Source organism: Ptychodera flava (genome assembly GCF_041260155.1).
Source record: "Ptychodera flava strain L36383 chromosome 23 unlocalized genomic scaffold, AS_Pfla_20210202 Scaffold_23__1_contigs__length_28996876_pilon, whole genome shotgun sequence".
Taxonomy (NCBI): Eukaryota; Metazoa; Hemichordata; class Enteropneusta; family Ptychoderidae; genus Ptychodera; species Ptychodera flava.
In genome coordinates, this window is record NW_027248277.1 from 4,575,768 (window position 1) to 4,601,812 (window position 26,045).

Here is a 26,045-nt window from a genome sequence, read left to right on the forward strand (position 1 = left end):
GAAAAAAACAAAAAAACAGTGCTTTACAATTTGTCACAATAGGAAATGAAGTACATGATTGCATGATACAGGAGCAGATAGGTAAAGCACCTCAATGAAAGAGGCAACTGGTAGAAAGTGACCATGAACCACAATTGCTTGATAGAGGGCGCACTAACACAGGTGTCAAAAGGGAAAAAGTTGCTCTTTTTTGGCTTTTTCATGAATTTTGTGTTACTGTTTATTACTTGAATTTAGAAACATTATTGCAGTACTGGTGAAATGTTCACAACCTCAACTGCTTGCAGGCAGACAAGATTGAATATTCATTGAAACATAGCTTTTGCTATGAAATCTTAATTGATGTTGCCTGTCATACAGATACGGATAGCAGTTTCCATTTAATTTTGGTAATGTTTATTTGTCATTGAAAAACATGTTAGCATTTTATGTAAGTTGATGAATTTCATGAAATATAGGAAATTATGTTTAAAAAGCGTTGCATGTCCAATTTTGATGTAGATTGTTGTAGCATAGAATGTTGAAATTCACCAAAGTCATGCTGAAATGACACTGATGAGTAATACTCATTACAAAACACTGCTGAAAAGTTTGTCAGATACTTGTACTGGGGTATGTGTACCGCAGAGCACGTGATTGGCAAAAACCAGAATATGTCTGTGCTTGTACCACCACTATTAAACAGTGGTTCAAGATGACCCTATTGTTATTTTGATCCTCTTGTTTTTCCTTTAACTTGGAAAATTATTTATTTGCCTTGAATGACGTGACATTAATTGAATCCGTTTAGACGTCTTACTGACATCTCCCAAAATATAACTTAAGAGGGCGCCAGACAGAAGTTGCTGAACCCACGGGCTGGCTGTGCGGCGCTTGCAAACCACGGAACGCTCAAGAATTAAAAAGAAATATGAAAAATGAAAGTAATGTAGCTGAAATCATTCTTACGTTCATTGAAAATTCAAAATTGAAATATTTGCTATCATGTTTTTGTGCGTTTACAAATAGTTTTAATATAGGTCACCAACAATTTTTACGGACGAATTTGAGACTGAGAATAACTTCAGACGGGTGTACGATGGCATGGCGGCCTCGTTGAATTTCTTGAGAACACCGTATCCGTACAGTTATGAATTGTACCTGTGGCACTACTATTTGTAAGATTGGTGAAGAACTTTTGGATATATGATACTTTTTATAATACTTACAAAATATTCCGACTTGCTACATAAGGTGTTCAACTTAGCCAATCGTCTGGAGAGTTCGTCATGTTGCGGAGGAAGTCCATCGTCAAACTTGCTGAAGATGAGTGTCTTCCTGAAGTCCAGCGGATTTTGAGAGAGAGACTTTCTCAGAAGTCCGTTCAAACGCAAGTGTATGGCCTTGACAGCCAGAGGAGGTTCGTATTTTGTTGTGTCTTATCTTTGTGATTTACTTGTACGTTTATTCAAAATCAAACGATGGATGTGGCCAGCCTGGCCATGCCATGGGTCGATCCATCCATCGACATTTTGACTCGCCCCACAGTATTTCATTCCACAGCTCACCCTGCCTGCAGCCACGGTCCCTCCACAAACGTGCTGCAGCCCATACCTTTCCCGGCGATGTTTAGGTGGTGAGGAAAGGCCCACTTTTCCCACCACTCAGAGTCGTAACGGAAAGTTGTTTGCTACAGAACTGCATAACGTAGACACATTCTTGTTAGGCGTGACTGAAGTGATCCGTAATTATGAAATTTATATTACTTAATAAAATCATTTTGATTTTTACGCTCCCATATATGCATATGTATATATGCAAATGGGAGGTATTCGTATAAGGTGGAAAAATGGCGTCTGTGTGTATGTATGTAAGTATGTATGTATGTCTGTTAGTCCGTCCGGATCAAAAACTCCTAAACCGTAGCACCTACTGTCCTAGTATTTGGTGTACAGGTGCACCTAGGGGTGGAGATGTGAATTTGTTCAAATGAACATGTCAGTGCCAAAAATATGCAAATGAGGGGGAAAAAAGGAAAAATCCTACAAATGGCTAAAACTCAGTAAGCATTGGTCAGATTTGGTTGAAACTTTGTATGCAGATTTCTTTAGGTATTCTAAATTATGTGTGCAAAAATTGGGATGAAATTTGCATGTTTGTATTTTTAGGGTATTTTTTCCGTTTTTAGTCAAAAAATCTTGTTCTCTGAAATCGCTGGTGTGATTGCTATGAAACTTAATATTCATGTTCCTCAGAATGACCTCAGTCATGCTTGTACAAATTGTATGATATTGTCATATTTGTAATTTTGGGGCAATTTTCCCATTTTTGATAAAAAATTTTTTAATCCAAAAACTGCTGATTTGATAGCTTTGATACATGTATTTGGTATACAGGTATTTAAGATTAATCTTAATATAATGTATTGAAGGTATGTTGAAACTGGCAATTTTTTTTTATTTTTGGGGCAATTTTTGCCTTTTTTGGTCAAAAAATTTTTCTCCAAAACTTCTGATCTGGTAGCTTTGATATCTAGTGTACAGGTTCCTAGGGTTTATGTTAATTAGATATATTTAAAATTAGGATGAAATCTGCAATTTTGTATTTTGGGGGGCAATTTTCTCATTTTTGGTCAAAAAATTTGTTTCTCAAATTTACCAGTCTGATCGCTTTGATATTTAGTAAACCGGTCCTTAGGGTTTTTGTTAATATAGATATATTGAAATTAAATTGAAATCCGGAATTTTGAATTTTTTGGACAACTTTGCGAAACTTAGTTTTACTGGGATATCTTTCATTTTGTATTTTAAAGATTTTTTTGGTAATTTTATACCTACTGGAACTAAGAGTATATAATGTGATTTAGTAAGCATTTGATATAGTAAACTGTATTTGGTGTTGAAATGCGGTAAAAAAATTCTGGCGGATTTTGAAAAATTGCCAAACAAATGCCAATAAAAAAATTCAGCCAGAGAAGGTTTGACAAAAAGAAAAGGTGAGAGAGTGGGGAAAAAAGAATGTACAATGGATCGGATAAAAAAGATAATGTACCTCATCGATATGGTCCACCCCGATGTATTTTTGTGCACAATTAACCATGCAGTGTATTTTAGTTTAAGACGTCAAGTTAGGTAAGGATTTGAAAGGAATAGTCAAGTTCACCACAGTTTAACTTTATCTCTTGTGTCATCATCCTTGTGTAATTGGTTTGTAAGTTGTTCCAGATGTGGATGTACCAGCTGTTCTGGAAGAAAACAATGTTTATTTTTTCCTGTAGGGTTTCTGAGTTGATGATTGTATGTTGAAATTTCTCCATGTATCTGGTGTATGGGCAAAGTGTAAACATTGGTTGCATCTCATGTATTTCAGTCTATGTCAAATATTGTCAATGAAAAATCAAGAACAGTTTACTGTGTGCTTGTAAAAGATAACATATTTGTCAATACATAAACTGCCTTGCAGATTGATTGTCTTAAATATTATCACAGAAGTAGAAAAGGAAAAGAAACTAATCAAATTGCTGTAACATATTCACTCTCAGTGCCTGTATAAGCCTATACTTAACTATTTTATCATTACATTCAGCTGTTTGTTATATCTTTATCACTCTCCATGGGCCAAGGCACACTTGGGGTCAATGTCATCACTCTGTGCCAGTCTGTGTATGTCAGTCTGTCTGTATATGTATGTCCATGTTTCATACAATTGTTGACTTGTTTTGATAACTATATGGGAGCGAACAGTGATGTTGTCACTATTTTTTATTAGTATAACATCCTTTCAACTACAATACTTGAAAACCTCTGAGTTTGGGTTCAGATCATACTAGTTTAATAACTGAACACTGTCATCTTCATTGCTTTTGGTCCTACTAATACTAGTGCCCGTGACTGCCCGAGGACTGCCCGAGGAAAAAGCAGGCCATTTTTAATTTTGCCAATTTTAACACTTAGCCAATAGGTTCAACTTATATCATGCCCAGCCAACCATAAATTAATTGATTTGGTGTTAACCTGATGTTTTCTCGAGCTGTTTTGGAACTCAGAAGGCACTGGATTTGGAGGACGTCACCAGGGATTTTCAGCCAAAATTATCTAGTGTGATACAGCCTCTAAAACAGTTACATCCAGATAGGTAGTACTGTAACTGGCAGAAATCTTTTTGTTTCATCAAAATCGGACTAGAATTATAGAAATTAGAAGACAAAATGTTTCCAAAATTTGATCGATTGATTTGAAAAGAGAGCACCATAGGATCCTATTGTAATGTATTATTTGAAATGACCCCAATTAGCACCTATTATGAAGGAATTTCTACTTAAAAATTCAAATATCTCTGCATTGACCGAAGCAAATCACTTGAATTTGGACAGTCTAGAGACTGTGATAAGTTCTTCGGTGTGGTACCATTTTTTTGCAAAAGTCACCTGTTTCCATGGTAATGAGTTCTTGGCAATAAAAACAAAAGACAATAATTGCATGTTTTTATACTCTTACATGTTGATAATATCAAATGAAACGTGTGTGACATTTGTCATGGGTCCACAGAATAATGCTATTGAGTTTGGGGTTAATTAAAAGAAAAATATGTTGCAGTAACCATGGCAACTGCACAATTTCCAATCAACAATATCATTAATAATATAAACAATTATGTGTTTTTTTATTAGCATATTACTCAAAGTAGTGTTTGATTTTTAAACTGTGGATAATCCGATTGGAAAGCAAATTTCCCTGGATGAATGTCACACATGAAGTATCCTATTGTCATGGCAACGCCTGAAGACACATTTTTGTATTTTAAATGTAACAGTCAATTTGAGACATACAATAACATGCAGTTTTCCTTCAAAGTGCGTGTCAAGCCTGGATAATGTATATTCTATTAAAGTAATTTTCATTGCCCATTACTCCATCATGAATATGTAGTTGCATTTTATACACTACTCACATCTAATAAATTCATTGATTTCTGACAAACATGGAACAAATAATGACTACGCCCAGTTATTCCAGTTATAAGTATGACTTCCTTTGCAATTGCCAAACTTATTACCGACGGGAAGTATTCTTAAGATACAGTTATCAGACCTCCGTGAAACTTTAAAGAATATGATAAAAACAAAACGAAAAGCCTTAACCACATCTGATTAAATCCACAAATTCCTTTTGCAAAATCAATATTTTTACAATGAAATGAAACATTATTAGTCCCCACGGACACCGTCCGGGGGGACTTATAGGTTTGGTCATGTCCGTGCGTGCGTGCGTCCGTGCGTGCGTCCGTCCGTCCGTCCGTTCACGCAGATATCTCTGAGATGCCTGGAGCGATTTCATTCAAACTTGGTACAAGGATTACTTCATATGTCATACAGATGCACGTCAATTTGTTTTGTGATACGATCCAATATGGCCGCCAGGCGGCCATTTTATTACGATTTTTTCATGTACAGAGCCATAACTCAGGCATGTTCCAACCGATTTTATTCAAAGTTGGTACAAGGACATCGACCAATGTCATAGATATGCACGTCAATTTGTTTTGTGATACGATCCAATATGGCCGCCAGGCGGCCATTTTATTACGATTTTTTCATGTACAGAGCCATAACTCAGGCATGTTCCAACCGATTTTATTCAAAGTTGGTACAAGGACATCGACCAATGTCATAGCTGTGCACGTCAATTTGTTTTGTGATACGATCCAATATGGCCGCCAGGCGGCCATTTTATTACGATTTTTTCATGTACGAGCCATTACTCAGGCATGTTTCGACCGATTTTATTCAGAGTTGGTTCAAGGACATTGACCAATGTCATAGATATGCACGTCAATTTGTTTTGTGATACAATCCAATATGGCCGCCAGGCGTCCATTTTATTACGATTTTTTCATGTAAAGAGCCATTACTCAGGCACGTTTCAACCGATTTTATTCAAAGTTGGTACAAGCTTATTGACAAATGTCATAGCTGTGCACGGCAATTTGTTTTGTGATACGATCCAAAATGGCGCTGTGCGGCCATTTTATTACGATTTTTTCATGTACAGAGCCATAACTCAGGCATATCTCAACCGATTTTATTCAAAGTTGGTACAAGGACATTGACCTATGTCATAGCTATGCACATCAATTTGTTTTGTGATGCGATCCAATATGGCCACTGTGCGACCATTTTGTTACGATTTTTTCATGTCCTGAACCATAACTCAGACATGTATCAAGCGAATTCATTCAAAAGTATTTTATCACAGACCTAATGAAGAGGACTCTATCCTCTCTGAGGACCTGTAATCAAATACCCATTAACAAGTGGGGACTGTGTCATCAACGATGACTTGTTTTTACTAGAAATTTATTTTTAAAAATATCTAAATTTTATTTAAACATTGAAAGAAATGACTATATGACTCAAAATCACCTCTAATTCCTTAAATTTCTGCACCTTTGAAGTTAAAACCCGAAATTCTTACAATGCAGATGAAACTAGGTCACCGTCAGGTCATAAACTCAGAGGTAAACACATCCTGACACATCGATAAAAGTTACATTAAAACTATTATTTTAGCTTGAAACACATTAAATGTTCACTTTTTTAATAAATCAAGGTATTCTGATTTATGCTTGTGACATTTTCTGTCAAAACGTACTGGTTTCAACGAGAAATCGACTTTGCTTTCCGTCATCCGTCACAATCCAAGCAAAGCCAAAGGTGCAGCTTTCTGCCACTGGCTGGCGCTATGTCCAGAAGTTGACCGCACCATGGAAAAAAAGTGTCCGTAGCTTTCACGCAAGGACACAAATGAGTTTTCAAACTACACAATTACATAGCTGATTAAACCATAAAACTACTATGAGGTACAATGATTTTGTAAAATTATATGTTTCAGGTAAGATTTGCGGCAAAACATTGATTTTTACGTAACTTTGTCATTTTTCGTCGGATTTTGACGTTGCACCCATCAACATGAAGGGCGAAGGCTAATCTAGCTGTCTAACCCCACTACAGAATAGTATAGCCTACCCATTTTTGGCGCCGACCAATCAGACGCGAGATATCATTTATCGTGTAAACAGAAAGTTGGGGTCACAGTGCGAGTCACCGCATTTGAAGTGCATCGATCGCTTTACTCGCCAGCGATAAACTTACCATTTTTGTTTTGGATCAAAATTTTGTGAGTATAATCTTGAATAATCATTAAAGAATACTGTTTTGATAGATTTCAAATACGAGATTCTGTTTTTTTAATACAAGGAAATAAACTTGAAATTTCAGCTCAGTCCGGTGCTTTCTACACAGTGAGTCACGTGACGAAAATGCCCAGTGTTCTCCCCAGGCCATTTTAGCGTAGCGGTCCCGCTACGCTTTCGCCTCTCCCCGCTACGCTTTGATTCTCCCGCTACGCTTTGATTCTCCCCGCTACGCTTTAAAATATTCCCGCCATCCTTTAGTTCACACGCTAGCGCTCTGCGTAGCTACCAGCTGTTGCATGCATTGTCTACACATAGCGCTCACTGCAACTTTCAACCTGGTGAAAGAGTGGAAGGTGTGAAGTATGGTATGCGTCCGATAACTTGTCCGTAAGTGTTGAGAGGAACGTTAAAACAATAGAAGAATCGGCTGGGTTGTTCACAAGTTTTCATTCTACAACGACTATTACGACCAACAAAGACCTTTAGTCGGTATACATCGAGGACAAGTATTCACAGAGTTAGGCGGTGTAGCACTAGCGGGGCCTGTGATCACATTCCCATGCTTTGATCAACGAAATGGACCGCAAAAGAAACAAAAGAAGCAGTTGACTAGTGAGGTTGATTATGATTTTACAACGATAATCTTTTTTTTTGTCCGAGTACGATCACGATCGCGATCGAGTTCACATTGCATAAATTCCAATATGGCGGCGGCCATGTTGGCCGACGTGTTTATAACGTGTTGACATTGATTCTGGCGTCGCGTGTGGTTCCACTCTGACACGTTCTCTGAAAGATTTTACACTGATTTTCGAGTGATTCTAGTCGTACTTAGTTCAAGTCTTGTGATCATCTTGGTGGTATTTTTAAAATCAAGAATCGAACGACGATGTTCAGTGGCACTGGTAGTTACGCGGGGGGGGGGGGGGGCGGCTGGTTGAAATTGATCCCCGTGATGAAACATTATTCGCGGTGTTGTCGTGCAAAAATGATATAAAACTCATTACATTTCTTGTGTAAAGCTTAAACTTATGAATTTTCCTCTTTGTTGGCAATTTTTGACAATGTTATCAGCAATATATATATTAATGAAACTCCAATCAGAGTCTGACGAACCATTTCTTGCTTTCAATCTGAACTTGCTGTTACTGTTTGAATCTTCGATTTTATTTGCAATTGTACTATACTGTGATGATTTATTAAGTGTAATAAAGAGTTTCCATGATGTTCAAATTGCATACTTGTATGTTACCATTGCATTTTGTTGTGAGTGTACATGAATGCGTGGGTGCATGTGCAAGCTTACATCCATATGCAAATATAAATTAATGATATGCAAATGATTATGCAAATTAGCCGCTACGCTTTTGCTTGATCCTGGGAGAACACTGATGCCTATTGATAGTGAGATCATATCATTCAGTGCAAGAGGTTGTATGATATCCTAGCCACATGCATTCAGCTGGACAGCCTAACACCCCTTGCACTGTATGGTATGATCTCACAATCAATGGTATGATCTCACAAGCAAGCTGGGGACGTCTTTCTAGTCGACAATCCAGCATCTTCTGAGTTTCAAAACAACTAGAGAAAACATCAGGTGAACGCCAAATCAATGATAATTTGGTTAGCCTGGCATGATATAAGTTGAACCTATTGGCTTAGTATTAAAATTGGTGAAATTTGAACTACTTTTTACTCTGGCAGTCCTCAGTCAGTTCTTGGGCAGTCCTCAGGCAGCTACGGGCAGTCACGGGCAGTAATTAGTAGGGCCGCAGTGCTTTTATGATAAAAGGACTAGAACTATAACTTTATGCACACATTTTTGCAAATTGGTGAAAAGATCTGATGAAACTAAGTTTTGTTTCATTTTAGACATCTTTTAGATCTTATGAGAAGGTGTGTTTCCATGGGGGAAAGCAACTCAGCTTTAGTGATTGGTCCCAGAGGCAGTGGTAAAACAATGGTAAGATGGGAATAATTTCTTTTCAGTAGACCAAAGACAGTAGCATTCAGCAGACAAAATGGGAGAAAATACCCCCCTCCCTCCGAATCAGGAAAATACTGATATTTAGACTGCTTTTGACAATAGTTCTGGGCAAAGTGATAGACATTTGCACATTTAGAAAAGTTTACTAATATCTTCATTATCACATTATGGTTGGTTCACCATCAATGTTATCTCACTGTTGCTCTCCAAAAAGAGGGGGGGGGGGAATGTCATCCTCTGGTTGAAAATTAAGGGGGGGGGTGTTCTGATTCAGGGGTTCTATAAGAAACTTTGCAAATTGAAGTTTAGAATTCTAAGATATTATCTGTTGATATGTTTTTCACCAGCTTACCACCCAATAACAATATTGATATTGTAAGGGCAAACAAGAAAATTTTGTGATAAAGTTATTATGCTCCTCGAAAGTGAAAGACCTAAAGTTTTGATAAAACCTTCGTTAATGAAACTTTTCAACCATTCTTTTCAAAATCTAGAATAAAAATCGGGGGCACCGTGCAAATTTTGGTACTAGAGAAACAAATAACCCAAGATTTACCGATATTTGAAATGCAAAATGGCCGCCATCCATGTGTTAACTCTATGGAGAAAGATAAAAATTTTGGAATTTCGAAAAACTAAGCCGGTAAAAAGTTTTTTTACACTGAGAGCTTTAAAATGAATCCCCACAAGAGGTATATCAGAAGAGAATTGTAAAAGTTTGAGAGTCCGAATGTCTGTCCCCGAGGTGCGTTCTACCTTAAACAAAAAATACATGAATGACAGTATTATTAAACATTTCACCTATTTTGAGTGAAAAATGTCAAATTAATCAGCCAGAATAAAAAAAATTGAGTTCCTTACATTATTACCTCTGGCTTAACACAACTGGTGATCAACAATTAATTTAGTTTTGTCTTCCCAGTGGTCTGTATGTTTATCCAACTGTGAACAGTAAACTAAAGGGTTTATTCCAAATTGTATTGGTAAAATGATTTTTCTAGAGTTTGGTTTGCTTTGCATGAACAGAGTGACATGAAGTGATGTTGTGACTAGTGCGCCCTCTACGACAAGCTGTTTCTTCTGAGTAAAATACCAGTGTCAACATAGTCTGTAAAATGTAATATTGCAATGAATAAATTATTCACTTGGATTTTATTTCAAGAATAAAATCTACTTTGAATTCAATAAATTTAACTATTTGTTATTAATTTAAATTGAGAAATTTAATCCATTCCCATGAATGTAATGGTTTGATTGTTTTGTTTGTAACATCATGGTTCAATCCATATAATGGAATGTAGGGGTGTAAAGAGTACACTTACAGAAATCTAGTGAATGATATGGATTTGATTTGCTTGTAGCTGTTACAGAGTGTACTGGATGAAGTGAAATCAGACAAAATAGCCAAGGAGAATTTATTACAAGTCAACTTGAATGGTTTACTTCAGACAGATGATAGGATTGCTCTCAAGGAAATTACAAGACAGCTACAACTGGAAAATACCCTTGGAGATAAAGTCTTTGTAAGTGATAGCATTGCTGAGGTTACTGGACTTAGGTCAAAGACAAAAATTATAAATTGTGTTGCCATGCAGGTAGAATGAACCTTATGTTCCATTCGGTGTATCAAATAAGTTTACAATATACTGAAAATTTGTTTAAAATTTCAACATTATATTGACAGCCTCACATTATATCTGTGTTGATTAGGTCTGGCAGAATAAGAGTTATTATGCTTGTATAGTGGTACCAGTATATATGTATGGTGGTACTGGTATTGTATAGTGGTACCAGTATACATGTACAGTGGTACTGGTATTGTATAGTGGTACCAGTATACATGTACAGCGGTACTGGTATTGTATAGTGGTACCAGTATACATGTACAGTGGTACTGGTATTGTATAGTGGTACCAGTATATATGTACAGTGGTACTGGTATTGTATAGTGGTACCAGTATATATGTACAGTGGTACTGGTATTGTATAGTGGTACCAGTATACATGTACAGTGGTACTGGTATTGTATAGTGGTACCATTATACATGTACAGTGGTACTGGTATTGTATAGTGGTACCAGTATACATGTACAGTGGTACTGGTATTGTATAGTGGTACCAGTATACATGTACAGTGGTACTGGTATTGTATAGTGGTACCAGTATATATGTACAGTGGTACTGGTATCGTATAGTGGTACCAGTATACATGTACAGTGGTACTGGTATTGTATAGTGGTACCAGTATACATGTACAGTGGTACTGGTATCGTATAGTGGTACCAGTATACATGTCCAGTGGTACTGGTATTGTATAGTGGTACCAGTATACATGTACAGTGGTACTGGTATTGTATAGTGGTACCAGTATACATGTACAGTGGTACTGGTATTGTATAGTGGTACCAGTATACATGTACAGTGGTACTGGTTTTGTATGGTGGTACCAGTATACATGTACAGTGGTACTGGTATTGTATAGTGGTACCATTATACATGTCCAGTGGTACTGGTATTGTATAGTGGTACCAGCAGTATACATGTCCAGTGGTACTGGTATTGTATAGTGGTACCAGTATACATGTACAATGGTACTGATATTGTATAGTGGTACCAGTATACATGTACAGTGGTACTGGAATTGTATAGTGGTACCAGTATACATGTACAGTGGTACTGATATTGTACAGTGGTACCAGTATACATGTACAGTGGTACTGGTATTGTATGGTGGTAGCTGTATACATGTTCTGTATATGTATAGTGGTACCAGTATACATGTGTGCATTGACAGTAGCATAATTTTAGACAACGTATAATGAAGACAAATGATCAAAGGCAGAGTGATCATGTGACATCTTCTGTAGAGAAACAGTATTTTATGTTATCTTATTTGTCTAACTTCAGACTGTTCCATATCCAGTAGACATTTTTCACCCTTTCTCCCCTCCCCTCCCACACGTACACAACCCCACCTGGGCTGCCACCTGCATACTTGTTATGTACATCGTTTCTGAAATCTTTCATTTTATAATTTCACAGGGTTCATTTGCAGCAACACTGGCGTTTCTTCTGGAGGCATTGAAAAGTGGTCAGTAGTAGTTGTCTCTTTGTGATGTCTGATAATCACCTCTCCTTCAGTTGAGTACAGATTTGACCATATAAATCTCTCATGGATTTGAAAGGGAAACTAAAATTCAATTTTGTTACTGTGCCCAGCAATAGTTTGTTTCCAGCTCAGCGCCAGTGTAGGATTCAATATGTAAGATTCTGCTTTGATGCTTGACACAATCAACAGTGATTTCTGCATTTTCTAAGTTGGTATGAATATTCATGAGTACAGCACCACAACTCAAAAACAGACACATCCGTAAGTGTAAATGTCACAGACCAGTTTTTCCCTGACGTTAATTTGTTGAAATTGGGATGCAGTTTGTTCATTTGTAATTTTAGGATAACTATCTGAGATAGAAATAAAATGAGGAAAAATACACCAAATATTGCCGCTAATTGTAATAAAAAACATTTGACCATAGTAATGTTGCTGAATTATTTCCCTTGTCACTATGCAGGGATTCATCTTTGCCAGTGAACTCATTTTGTGATCAAATTGGTCACATATGTAACACTAAGGCATTTGCATGTAGTAATTTCAACGGCTTCATTTCAATTTTCACCAAATTGGAATGATTTTTCTGTGTTGCAGGTGACAAGACATCGCAGCCAATCCTTTTTGTGTTGGATGAATTTGATCTGTTTGCACATCATAAAAACCAGACATTGTTGTACAATCTGTTCGATATCTCCCAGTCAGCCCAGACACCCATTGCTGTTATCGGACTCACTTGTAGACTGGTAAGTCACTCCGATAAAGTTTGATATCATCCAGTCAGCTCAGACACCCATTGCAGTCATTGGACTCACTTATAGGCTGGTAACTCACTGTGATAAATTTGATATCGCCCAGTCAGCTCAGACACCCATTGCTGTCATTAGACTCTCTTGTAAGCTGGTAAGTCACTCCAATAAAGTTTGATATCGCCCAGTCAGCTCAGACATCCATTGCTGTCAGTGGACTCACTTGCAGACTGGTAAGTCACTCTGATAAAGTTTGATATCAACCAGTCAGCTCAGACACCATTGCTGTCAGTGGACTCACTTGTAGACTGGTAAGTCACTCTTATTAAAGATTTCATGTTTAATAGGATTGTAAAGGTTTCAAAATACCGGTATACCTTTATTGGACTTTTTAGTGAGATGATCATTTCAAAATTGGTCATAAAACACTGATATACTTTTTTTAGCTCCCATAGCCATATGTATATATGGCAATGGAAGCTATTCTTATAGGCTAGGGAAATGTCTGTATGTATGTATGTCTGTATGTCTGTACGTCTGTATGTCTGTATGTCTGTATGTCTGTATGTCTGTCCGTCAACATCAAAACTCCAAAACCGCTGTACATTTCATCTTGATATTTGGTGTGTACATGGATGATGGGCTGTAGATGAGATTTTGTTCAAATGAAGATGTCATTGCCAAAATATGCAAATTAAGTGAAAAAATGTAAAAACAGTCAAAATTGAAAAAACTCAATAACCACTGAGCAGATTACATGAAAAATTAGCATGTAAGTACTTTGGGCTGACATGAAATGATTGTGCACATCTTGGGTCAGTATCTTGGACTTGCTATTTTTCATGAATTTTTTTGTAATTTTCTCCCATTTTTGGTCAAAAAATCTCCTGCTCTGAAACCACAAGTCCGATTGATTTGAAACTTGGTATGGAAGTGCACAGGAGTGACCTTTCCCAAATTTGGGCAAATCGTGGTGAAATTTGCATATTTTTAGTTTACATGTCCATAGACTCCCATGTATAAGGCAGATCTCCATAGACTCCCATGTATAAGGCCACGAAAAATAAAAATTAGTTTCTCATCGTATTCATATTGCAAAAAGGATGCAGTGACACAATTTTTAGTCCCCACAGATGAAGTCCAGTGAGCTTATAGATTGGGTCATGTCCGTCTGTTCGTCCATCCGTAAGTCCATCCGTTCACGCATATATCTCGGATATTTTGACAAAATGTCATGTGACCTTGATGACCTTTGATCTCAAATATACATATTTGTCCATAACTCAGTAACCACAAGTGCTACAGCCTTCATGTATGGTATGATGGGACACCTTATGACGCAACATATTGTACCTCATTAATTATGTGCATATCTAATTTTGAGCGAGCCAATAGAGCTAGAGGTCTGATTTTTGGTATATAGGGATAACTTAGCAAAACAATTTTTTTGACAAAATGTCACGTGACCTCGGTGACCTTTGACCTCAAATATACATATTTGTCCATAACTCAGTAACCACAAGTGCTACAGCCTTCATGTATGGTATGATGGGACACCTTATGACGCCACATATTGTACCTCATTAATTATGCACATATCTAATTTTGAGCGAGCCAATAGAGCTAGAGGTCTGATGTTTGGTATATAGGGATAACTTAGCAAAACAATTTTTTTGACAAAATGTCACGTGACCTCGGTGACCTTTGACCTCAAATATACATATTTGTCCATAACTCAGTAACCACAAGTGCTACAGCCTTCATGTATGGTATGATGGGACACCTTATGACGCAACATATTGTACCTCATTAATTATGCATATATCTAATTTTGAGCGAGCCAATTGAGCTAGAGGTCTGATTTTTGGTATGTAGGATAACTTAGCAAAACAATTTTTTTGACAAAATGTCAAGTGACCTTGGTGACCTTTGACCTCAAATATACATATTTTTCCATAACTCGGTAACCACAAGTGCTACACCCTTCATGTTTGGTATGATTGGACACCTTATGACGCCACATACTGTACCTTAATAATTATGCACATATCTCATTCTGAGCGAGCCAATAGAGCTGGATGTCTGATTTTTGGTATATAGGGATAACTATAGGAGAGAAATTATTTGACCAAATGTCATGTGACCTCGATGACCTTTTACCTAAAATATATGTTTATGTCAATAAATAAGTGTTATGTCCTTTGTATTTAGTAGGATGGGAGACCTTATGACAACACACCGCTTTACCTCATTAATTATGTACACATCTAATTCTGGGCAAGCGAATAGAGCTAGAGATCTGATTTTTTGGCATATAGGGATTAATTAGCAATATAATTTTTTTTTTCAAAATGTCATGTGACCTCGATGACCTTTGACCTTGATTATACATCTATATGCATATTTCAGTAACCACAAGTTCTATACCCTCCAATTTTGATAGGATATTAGACCTTAAGATGTCACATCTTGTACCTCATTTATAATGCGCATATGTATTTCTTGGCTGGCCAATATACTGCTCGAGGTCTGATCTTTTTTCCCGATTTAGAACCATAACTTAGACATGACACATGTGTTTCAAATTGGGAACAACGACATAGACCTATGTGCCCATAGATCTCAACATATACACTCCAGTGATACTTCTTAATGACCATATTTTCCTGCCCCATCAAGACTAATACTATTACAAGTGGGGACTATGTCATTGTAAATGACTTGTTGAGTTAATGGTTGTATCACAGTATTCGATATATCTCATTCTGTATTTTTTCCATTTTATATTCTGAATAATTACATTAAACATATTTCACTGTCTCCAGTACATTTCATTTAAGTATTTTCACTTCATGCACTTTCTCCTTTCACACATGTTCAAATATCTGACCAGAGAACAAACACTAAATAGTCCAGGATGGGAGCTACAGTGTCATTGACGCTATTTTATTTTAAAGTTTTATTGGTAACACTTGTCAGAATGGTGTCACAACAGCAGAGAAATTGTTGGACGTTCTTAAATACAAACAGTTGTTGATACAATTGTATTTGGCATTTGAATACAATGTGGAATGTGGGCATAGCCTTGAAGACCAATAATTTTATGATATCACTTGTTTCACATTCAACATCTCTCACTCTGTGATGTCATACATATTCACAAAACTGATCTCGTCATCATATTAGAATGATATCTGTCTTGCTTTGATGTGCAGAGATACAGGAGTGAACTCAACAATAATAATAATAATAATAATATTTATTTCTTATAGAGCGCATTACATTGTAAAAATCTCAATGCGCTTTACACAACACTAAAAAAAGAGGTAAATTATAAATAAAAATTACGAGAAAACACCATAAAATGCAAAAAGGTAAAATTTTAAAAAGTGTCTAGGAATAAAATGATCTAAAAAGATAAGTTTTTAACTGACTTCTAAAATTGTTAAAAGAATTAGCAAGCCTTATCTCAAATGGTAAAGCATTCCACAAATGGGGAGCACATACAGAAAGGCTCTATTGCCATAAAAAGCCGTGTTGCAAACAGGCTGATGCAAAATGATCGCACCACTAGACTGGAGTCGGGGGCTTGGCCTGTTAGAATTTTGTAAGTGAAACAAAGAATTTTAAAATCAATTCGTTTCTGGACTGGAAGCCAATGTAAATTTTGTAGTACTGGTGTTATGTGGTCCCTTTTCTTCTTTCTGCTAACAAGCCGGGCGGCTGAATTTTGAATAGCCTGGAGTTTACGTATTTCAAAATTCGGAAGACCAAAAAGAAGACTGTTGGCAGTAATCCAAACGTGATGTAATGAAGGCATGAACAAGTTTCTCCGTGGTACGTTGGTCGAGAAGATCACGAATCTTTAAAAATACTAAACCTGTTCACCCCCTATTCCACATAGACAGGTCCACACTCACCATTGTTAACAATAAGTTTAGACCAAACCATGGTTTTAAAAGGGTTAAGGTCTGATCAACCTTTGCTTGGTAAAGCCAGGCAAGACACATATATTCAAGGAGTAAATCACATGACAGGTTTTGACAACTGAACTTTTGTGTCCTATTTATTTGATTTATTGCTTTATTTCTGAAAAATACAACAAAGTACTTTGGCTTGATTTCTTACAGGATGTCATTGAGTTACTTGAAAAGAGGGTGAAATCACGTTTCTCACATCGACAAATTCACATCTTCAGTTCACTTACATTTGAAGAGTACAAAGAAGTCTTTGTTGAAATTCTTAGTCTTCCAAAAACATTTCCAGAGAGAAAATTTATGCAGCAATGGAATCAACATGTGAAGGTAAGTCATGTGATATCATGAACCAATCACAGAGAAGAGGTAGATGAAGGAGGCAAGTCATGTGATATTTTGAGCCAATTGCAAAAGAGTGTCACATCATATGGAAATTGTGTGTTGTTATGAACAAATCATAAAGAAAGGTCACATCATGGAGGCAGGTCATGTGATGTCATGAACCAATCATAGTGAAGGCACACTAATTGAAGCAAGTCATGTGATGTCATAAACCAATCAGTGAAAAGGGTCATATCATGTTTAATTTCAATTAGGTGCTAAAAATCATCTCATGTTGCTGAGTCAACGTATTGAGAAGAATCCCAGTAGGATAGCTGTATACCATGTTAATGTTAAATAAGTTACTGCACATAACATAACTGCTGCATTTAACAATGTGGAAATCATGACATACGCACTGTCACAATTGAACAGTCTCACTGCAGACATGACTTTCAAAAGGCATCAGTGGGTTTTGCTATCAAAAACAAAAAGCAATTTTCAAAAAACTTGTATTTATTTTTTTCCTGTTTCATTGAATGACAAATAGTTGTGCAGGCATATCATTTTTGATGATAGTATTGGACTTGAAATGGTGAGGAAGGCTTGACATTATCTCTTTGTTTTCTTTCTTTGCAGGAATTGTCAGAGGAGACAATGACAGTTGATGTCTTGCAGAGACTCTATCACTCTGATAAAAACATCAGAGCTTTGAAGTCATTTCTGGTGAGAAAAGTCAATAGTATCCTAAAACCTGTCCTTTTTGGACACCTCTGTGTTTAGGAAACCTCTGTAATCAGGTCACCTTTATAATCAGGATACTCGTATAATCAGGACATCTGTATTGTCAGGACACCTCTGTGATATGGATGTCTTTGTTACTTGTTTATACGGATGCGTCTCTGCTATATACAAAATCTACAAGTAAAATGTTACAAGTGTAAAGGCCTGCGTTGGCGTTGAGTTGTCTCATCAGAAAGTTTACCCACCAGATTCAAGTGTTCGCGGTCACTTTTTTCTCATCGCGTACAGCATACGCATAAGTCTGCTAAAATTGCGTAATGGCTGGATTTGAGTGCGTAATTTCACTTCCGCACTCGATTGATGAAAAAACTGACTGCAAAATACAATGTGCTGTTGAATAAACCTACACTACATATTCGGATTGTACGATGTATCATTATTTTAATGAAAACAGTTTAACAAACAACTTGAACAATGTTGAAACGTAACAGCGAAGGGTATACATGCGACCGTCAAAACACATCGGGCAACCCAAAAGTTAGAGGTATGGCAGCTTATCCAGACACTTCTGCAGTGTTCAGAATTTATCGGGATTCCGACGAGCTCTACCAATGAATCTTTTTTCTCACTGACTCGTAGAGCAAAGTTGAAAGAAAACAGATTTGTCTGCTCCGACACCATGCTGCATATGTGCTTGATCAAAATTTGGGAACAGCGAGATGCGATGATCATGCACGGTTGGCATTTATATAATTTGTCGCAACATTTCTGTCAATCACTCACTTTGTTTCATAAGTTTCAGAAACTATCGCTTGCCTGAAAATTAGCAAAGTAATTCATAGGCACAGCTGACATGATAATGTGCCTAACGTGATAACGTGTGAACTACGATGCCGATTTTTCAGACATGCCCAGAGAATCCGAAACTTTCCACACAAAATGAGTGATTGACAGAAATGTGTTGCAACGAATTTCGTCTGGTTGTCGCCTAAGCACAGTCTTTGGGAGTGCTTTCGTGTTTTCCTTTGCGTATAGAAAACACATAACAATGAAAAATGCGTAGAGAGTCAATTTCAATGCGTAAATACGCACGATTTTTGCGTAAACGCGAACTCTGAGATTACAATTTAAATGGAAAACAAAAGGCAATCACACCTCCATAATCCTCTTACAGACTACAACAAAGGTGATCCAAGGGATTGCCATAAGGCCTTTAAAGGTAGGGGACTCCATCCCAGGGATCGAGTTTGTTCTAGTCTGTAAGAGTTTTATAGAGGTGTCATATCCTTTTGTTTTTCACTGAAATGGTATCTAATAAAGTAAATTTCCTTGCAAGACAATCTGACGTCAAAGATTTTGTTGACATTTTGGTTGAAATCACTCAAAATGGCATAGAATACTTGTGTGAGTAAAATTAAAAAATAGTGACAACATCACTGTTCGCTCCCATATAGTTATCAAAACAAGTCAACAATTGTATGAAACATGGACATACATATACAGACAGACTGACATACACAGACTGGCACAGAGTGATGACATTGACCCCAAGTGTGCCTTGGCTCATGGAGATAACGAACAGCTGAATGTTATGATAAAATAGTTAAGTATAGACCTATACAGGCACTGAGAGTGAATATGTTACAGCAATTTGATTAGTTGATTAGTTTCTTTTCCTTTTCTACTCCTGTGATAATCTTTAAAAAAAATCAATCTGCAAGGCAGTTTATGTATTGACAAATATGTTATCTTTTACAAGTACACAGTAAACTGTTCTTGATTTTTCATTTACAATATTTGACAAAGACTGAAATACATAACATGCAACCAATGTTTACACTTTGCCTATACACCAGATACATGGAGAAATTTCAACATATAATCATCAACTCAGAAACCCTACACGGAAAAGTAAACATTGTTTTCTTCCAGAACAGCTGGTGCATCAACATCTGGAACAACTTACAAACTTAACCAATTACACAAGGATGATGAAACGAGATAAAATTAAACTGTGAACTTGACCATCCCTTTCAAATCCTTACCTAACTTGACATCTTAAACTAAAATACACTGCACGGTTAATTGCGCACAAAATACATCAGGGTGGACCATTTGATAAGGGACGGTGTCTGGAAGATCGATGAGGTACATTACAGTATCTTTTTTATCCGATCCATTGTACATTCTTTTTTCCCCACTCTCCCATCTTTTCGTTTTGTCAAACCTTCTCTGGCTGAATTTTTTATTTATTTGTTTGGAATTTTTTCAAAATCTGCCAGGATTTTTTACTGCATTTCAACACCAAATACAGTTTACCATATCAAATGCTTACTAAATCACCACATAGCTTACTAAATCACCACTTATATACTCTTAGTTCCAGTAGGTATAAAATTACCAAAAAAAATCTTAAAATACAAAATGAAAGATATCCCAGTAAACTGAAAGTTTCGCAAAGTTGCCCCAAAAATTCAAAATTCCAGATTTCAACTTAATTTCAATATATCTTATTAACAAAAACCCTAAGAACCTGTTTACTAAATATCAAAGCAATCAGACTGGTAAATTTTGAGAAACAAATTTTTTGACCAAAAATGAGAAAAATTGCCCCCCAAAATACAAAATTGCAGATTTCATCCTAATTTTAAATATATCAAATTAACATAAACCCTAGGAACCTGTACACTAGATATCAAAGCTACCAGATCACACGTTTTAGGAGAAAAATTTTTTGACCAAAAAAAGGCAAAAATTGCCCAAAATAAAAAAATTGCCAGTTTCAACATACCTTCAATACATTATATTGGGATTAATCTTAGATACCTGTATACCAAATATCAAAGCTATCAAATCAGTAGTTTTTGGATAAAAAATTTTTTTATCAAAAATTATGAAAATTGCCCCAAAATTACAAATATGACAATATCAATACAATTTGCACAAGCATGACTGAGGTCATTCTGAGGAACATGAATATGAAGTTTCATAGCAATCAGATGAGCGATTTCAGAGAACAAGATTTTTTGACTAAAAACGGAAAAAATACCCTAAAAATACAAACATGCAAATTTCATCCCAATTTTTGCACACATACTTTAGAATACCTAAAAAAATCTGCATACCAAGTTTCAACCAAATCTGACCACTGCTTACTGAGTTTTAGCCATTTGCAGGATTTTTCCTTTTTTCCCCTCATTTGCATATTTTTGGCACTGACATGTTCATTTGAACAAATTCACATCTCCACCCCTAAGTGCACCTGTACACCAAATACTAAGACAGTAGGTGCTACGGTTTAGGAGTTTTTGATGTGGACGGACATACATACATACATACATACATACATACATACATACATACATACAGACGACATTTTTCCACCTTATACGAATACCTCCCATTTGCATATATACATATGCATATTATATGGGAGCTAAAAAAAGGTAAAATCTCTGTGTAGAACCAGAATATATCTATTAAAATGTGAGTAACATTTATATAATAAATAGAGTCAGTACAAGACAAAATTGTTTTTGCACACTTGCCAAACAGTGAAATTTACAGCGTACAGCATTGTATCACTGACACAAGGCTTTGTGAAGTTTGCAATGTCGGTGTCTGCAGGCCACTTTAATAATTGCAATTTACATTTGTTGTGAACATCTGTACAACAGAGATCCAGCAATCATAAAATAGTTGTGTGGCTGATATTGATTAGATTTCCATATCATGTCAGTGATGTTGAAATAGGTGTATGTTTTGAGTGAGAGAAGACTTCATAGACCATTGTTTTGTTCATTCATGGATATAATTTTGTTATTGTTGCAGCTTCTTCCAGTTTGTAAATTGACACCAGACCACTGCCAATTGGAGAGTACAGATTTTTTAGAATCCAGCCAATACTTGACAATGGACTCCAAAGCTGCTATGTTACATGGTGAGTAAAATAGTCCAATCTTTCACATTCTATGATATTTTTTATTTTGAATTTTATGTTTGCAAGGATGAGTAGCTCTGTTCACTGTACCAGTGGTCCATAAATCAGCATCAAAGCAGAGAAGGTTGTCCCCGTTCCAGCTTGCTTTTTCCAGTAGACACTTTATTGTACAACTATAGTACCACAAAGTTGTCTACTAGACAATTAGAATGACGACCATCATGTGATCATTGTGGTTTTGGTGTAAAACCTTGGTGACCTTTGACCTAAGATCCTTTGAATTGCTCACTTTAAGAGACACTAGTTGTATAATAGTGGGGTGCCACTGCAATATTACATACTCATGCAGAACCTTTATTGACACACCGACAAAGATCCAGTACATTTTGTTGTTCTCTTTCATCGTATTTTTACCAACATATTTTGTGGAAGAGAAAACAACACTACAAAATTTGATTAAGTACTTTCTTTTCAATTTTGTATCACCTTGCAGGAGTGTCTGTCCTTGAGTTGTGTCTGATCATAGCAATGAAACAACTAACTATTCTGTATGATGGAGATCCTGTCAACTTTGAGATGGTTTATAATGGTTTGTTAAAGTCATCTTTCTTCCAAGTAGTTTCACTCACCAACAGTTATCAGGTTGTCACTTTCACCACAATGGTTTGGCCCTCACCCATTGTTATCAGGGGTGATTTTGGACCTGTTCATTGCAAACCAGGGGTGGACAGGTCACAGTTAGTTGATTTCAGACCCAATTTTCAATGCAGACACTGTCCAAATCAATAAGGCCAAAGTAATTAAATTCTTTGTTTTGCATCCCCATCCGCCTAGGTTTTGAAGGTTTTCATGAAAAACACACACAGTGTATTTGAATAGGAAATTTTAGGACATAACCGCTTTGCTTTTCTGAACTAAAATTTTGTTACAATTTTGTATTTGCTGCAATCAAATTACATTGTGTTAATTTTCTTGTGTGTGTTTTTCAGCCGCTTAGACGTGTACCTTTTCCCATTTAGAATGGATGCAAAACAAAGAATTTAATTACTTTGGCCTAAGTATCACTCTCCTTTAAGGTCTATTCATTTGTCCAATGACTATCAATAATCTGCAAATACATGCATACTTTTTGAAATATGAAATCTACACTTACTATTGCTAGCTGTGTTGTACATTAGTGTTTGACTTCTTTTCAACTTACGGACATATAACAGACATTCAACAAAATTCAACTCAGTCAAAAGACGCTAATAAGTACAGTTATCCTAGATTTCTTTGACATATTTTTGAAGTCAGTCAGTTTTATAAGTTTCCTGATGAAAGTGAGTAATTTCAGAAAGATATCAGTGACAACAAACAAATAAATAAATGAATCATTCCTAGAAAACTAATAGCAAATAATCACCAATTATAGAAAACAAAAAATGAAGAATTTACGACTATTTATTCGCTAAACCTTACTCTGTTTATTTACAGAATATCAGAAATTTGTTCAAAGGAAAGGCCATTCAATACAGTGCTATGAAAAACCAGTTGTGCTGAAAGTAAGTGAACATTAGTTTAAAGAAGTTTTCATGTGTGTGTGCATTTTATGAAATGCTATTGTTACTACTGTTAATAATTCTGTTAATAACTCATGTTTATGCATATTGTACCTCCTCTGGCAAACATTAAGTTTGCTTTGAATGAACATAAATTTTGTTTAAGTTAAAACAACTCTGTATACTTTTGCAAGATTTCTTTGATTTTGATAGATTGTTAAATTAGAACAGTAGATATTACTGTCTTGAAGTCATCATTCCATGAAATGTTGATTATTGAAAAATAAGTTGAAATCATAAAGCAAATTAAAAATGATCTTTTTCAGGGAATTTGTCAGAAGAAATTTAAAGATAATTTTTTGTAACTGAAGATATAAATTAATTCAAGTTATATCTCCTCTTTAAGGCATTTGAACATTTACAAGCTCTGGAGTTGTTGAAGCCAGCAGATGGAGGTCAAAGGTCACAGAAAGAGTATCGACCTATGACCTTACTAGTGGATGCCACACAGATCAACGATGCATTGCAGAAATATCCAAACTGTCCAACAGAAGTTAAACAATGGAACACACAGGAAGTGCATGCCTAATTATGCAAATGAACCATAAGTTATTTGAATGTTAAAGCCCCAGTAATGCTAACTTTCGATGATTTTTTTCATTATTTTTATTTTATAAATCAATTGCAACTTCTTATTCTACTCCCTAAGGAATGTTGAAACACCCACTATTTAGCCTGTCAACTTATCCTTCAAATGTGTAAAATGCATTTTTATTGTTTACATTTGAATTGTAGTCTGGACCAGAAGTCACTTTTCAACAATAACAATGCAGTTTACAACCATAGGGGCTGAGTTGACAAGCTGGATACTGTGTATATCAACATTCTTTGGGGAGAAGAACAAGGAATTATGGTTCACATTCAAATAAAAATGGCGAAATTATCATCAAAAGTTAGCATTACTTGGGTTGTAATCCCCACATTTGGTATCTGTTCAACATAATATATTCAAATGGGAAATACCCTGGCATTTTGCTGGCAAGTTTGATATTAATGCTGAGAAATTGTACTGTCAAAGTAGACGCTGTATTTTGTTACTGAATAAAATGCTTTCATATTTATTCAAAAACTGCTTTCTTTGAATTAATTCATTCATCACCTCTGACCAATACACATGTCAGGAGCATACATGAAAAGGGCCAATGAAATCTTGATTGTTTAAAATTCATTTCAGTCTTTAAAAGTACACTGCCATTATCATTTTCCAGGATGCTTTCAATCCAAGGATTTGGACAAGTTTCATGTTCCTAGGCACACTTATGACAATTTTCTATTGAAAATCCAAACAAGAATTTGTAATCGGCTAAATGTGAAAATGATGAACAGAAAAATGAAAGTGTGAAAATGGAGAAATGAAAACGTCAATCATGATGTTGCAAAGGTTCTTGAAAACAGAAAGTACTTGGAAAAATTGAAAGCAGGATAAAGTTCTGTTCAAAAGCCCATGTAGATGGACAGTCGAAATGTCACCTCTGAATCAACAGATGATACAACGGTAATTAGGACAGGTAAATCACTAAAAATCAGCAATCAGAGCAGGTAACTTTGAATTTTTTTATCTTTTTCTGTTTTTAAAGAATAATTTATGTAATTGCCTGACAAGTTTCTTTCAGTAAATGGTCATATAATTATGGGCGTATTCTGCCCAGATTTACTTCACAAATCAATTTGAGGCAAAATTGATGTAACTTTGTCATAAATATTATGTGGAGTACAAGATCATATAATTTCCAATTTGACCCTAAAATAACAGTTTTTTTGAGAGTTGTTACTAAGCAGGAAGTACCGTTTGTATTGAGGATATCTTGGCAATCGCAGAGTGAAGTGAAAAGTTCATTGTAAAACAAAAGTAGTGGAAAGTATTTGACTCGTGAGGGCGCCCTTTTGCCCATCCTGCTCTGCAATCCAATGGTCGCGCAAGTTTTACCATCGTGACACTTGTTCTCTCTACGCCAACTTATTGTTTTCGTAAATCTAGACACCAGGAAAGAAACCCGTCTTTGAAGTTTGTAAAAACGAAATTGAGGGAAACACTTGTGTGCTGCTGTATTTTTGGATAATCTGTTCATTACACAGTTACGAGTGGAGTGATACGTACCGGCCGCCGCGTACGATGCATATAAGGGAGCCTTCAGTAATTACAGGGGGGGTGGGCCGGGGGAATTTTGCGAACACCTGTACCGTAAAATGTGACCCTCCCCCCAATCCTCCTGTCTAAAATGTGACCCTCCCCCTTGTCCGACATTCTAAAACTTGACCCCCCCCCCCCCCAACCACTGCGGTATTCTCCCCGGGAATAACTAAAACAGTATCAGCTAATTTACATAACAATTGGTTCAATTGTTATGTTAGGGACAAATTACAGAGGGGAGGGCTTGTGTTTTTGGAGGGACAGTCGCAATTTATCACGCAAGAATTTTTGAAGAGATAATGGTATTTCA

The 26,045-nt window shown here is 36.2% G+C and overlaps 1 protein-coding gene across 2 annotated transcripts; it reads left to right on the top strand.

The window, feature by feature from the left end:
• The first annotated feature begins 1,067 nt into the window (after positions 1-1,067).
• LOC139124021 (origin recognition complex subunit 4-like) lies at positions 1,068-24,673 on the top strand. Of its 2 annotated transcripts, XM_070690154.1 has the most exons (11): positions 1,068-1,399; positions 9,049-9,139; positions 10,525-10,686; positions 12,206-12,254; positions 12,870-13,018; positions 17,152-17,325; positions 17,959-18,045; positions 21,895-22,003; positions 22,497-22,592; positions 23,480-23,547; positions 23,951-24,673. In XM_070690154.1, exons 1-11 carry the CDS (start codon positions 1,269-1,271, stop codon positions 24,131-24,133), a joined length of 1,299 nt encoding a protein of 432 aa, XP_070546255.1. In that variant the 5' UTR covers positions 1,068-1,268; the 3' UTR covers positions 24,134-24,673. The 2 variants fall into 2 exon arrangements, with proteins under 2 accessions (XP_070546255.1, XP_070546256.1); XM_070690155.1 differs by lacking the exon at positions 22,497-22,592 and having other exon boundaries at positions 1,075-1,399; positions 23,951-24,268.
• Positions 24,674-26,045: the final 1,372 nt, after the last annotated feature.

What these genes read in the sequence shown, in the direction of transcription:
- LOC139124021 (XM_070690154.1), top strand. Translation starts at nt 1,269, where the DNA reads ATGTTGCGGAGGAAGTCCATCGTCAAACTTGCTGAAGATGAGTGTCTT. An exon ending in GGCCTTGACAGCCAGAGGAG is followed by an intron (nt 1,400 to 9,048) that starts GTTCGTATTTTG and finishes GTTTCATTTTAG; the next exon opens with ACATCTTTTAGATCTTATGA. An exon ending in GAGGCAGTGGTAAAACAATG is followed by an intron (nt 9,140 to 10,524) that starts GTAAGATGGGAA and finishes ATTTGCTTGTAG; the next exon opens with CTGTTACAGAGTGTACTGGA.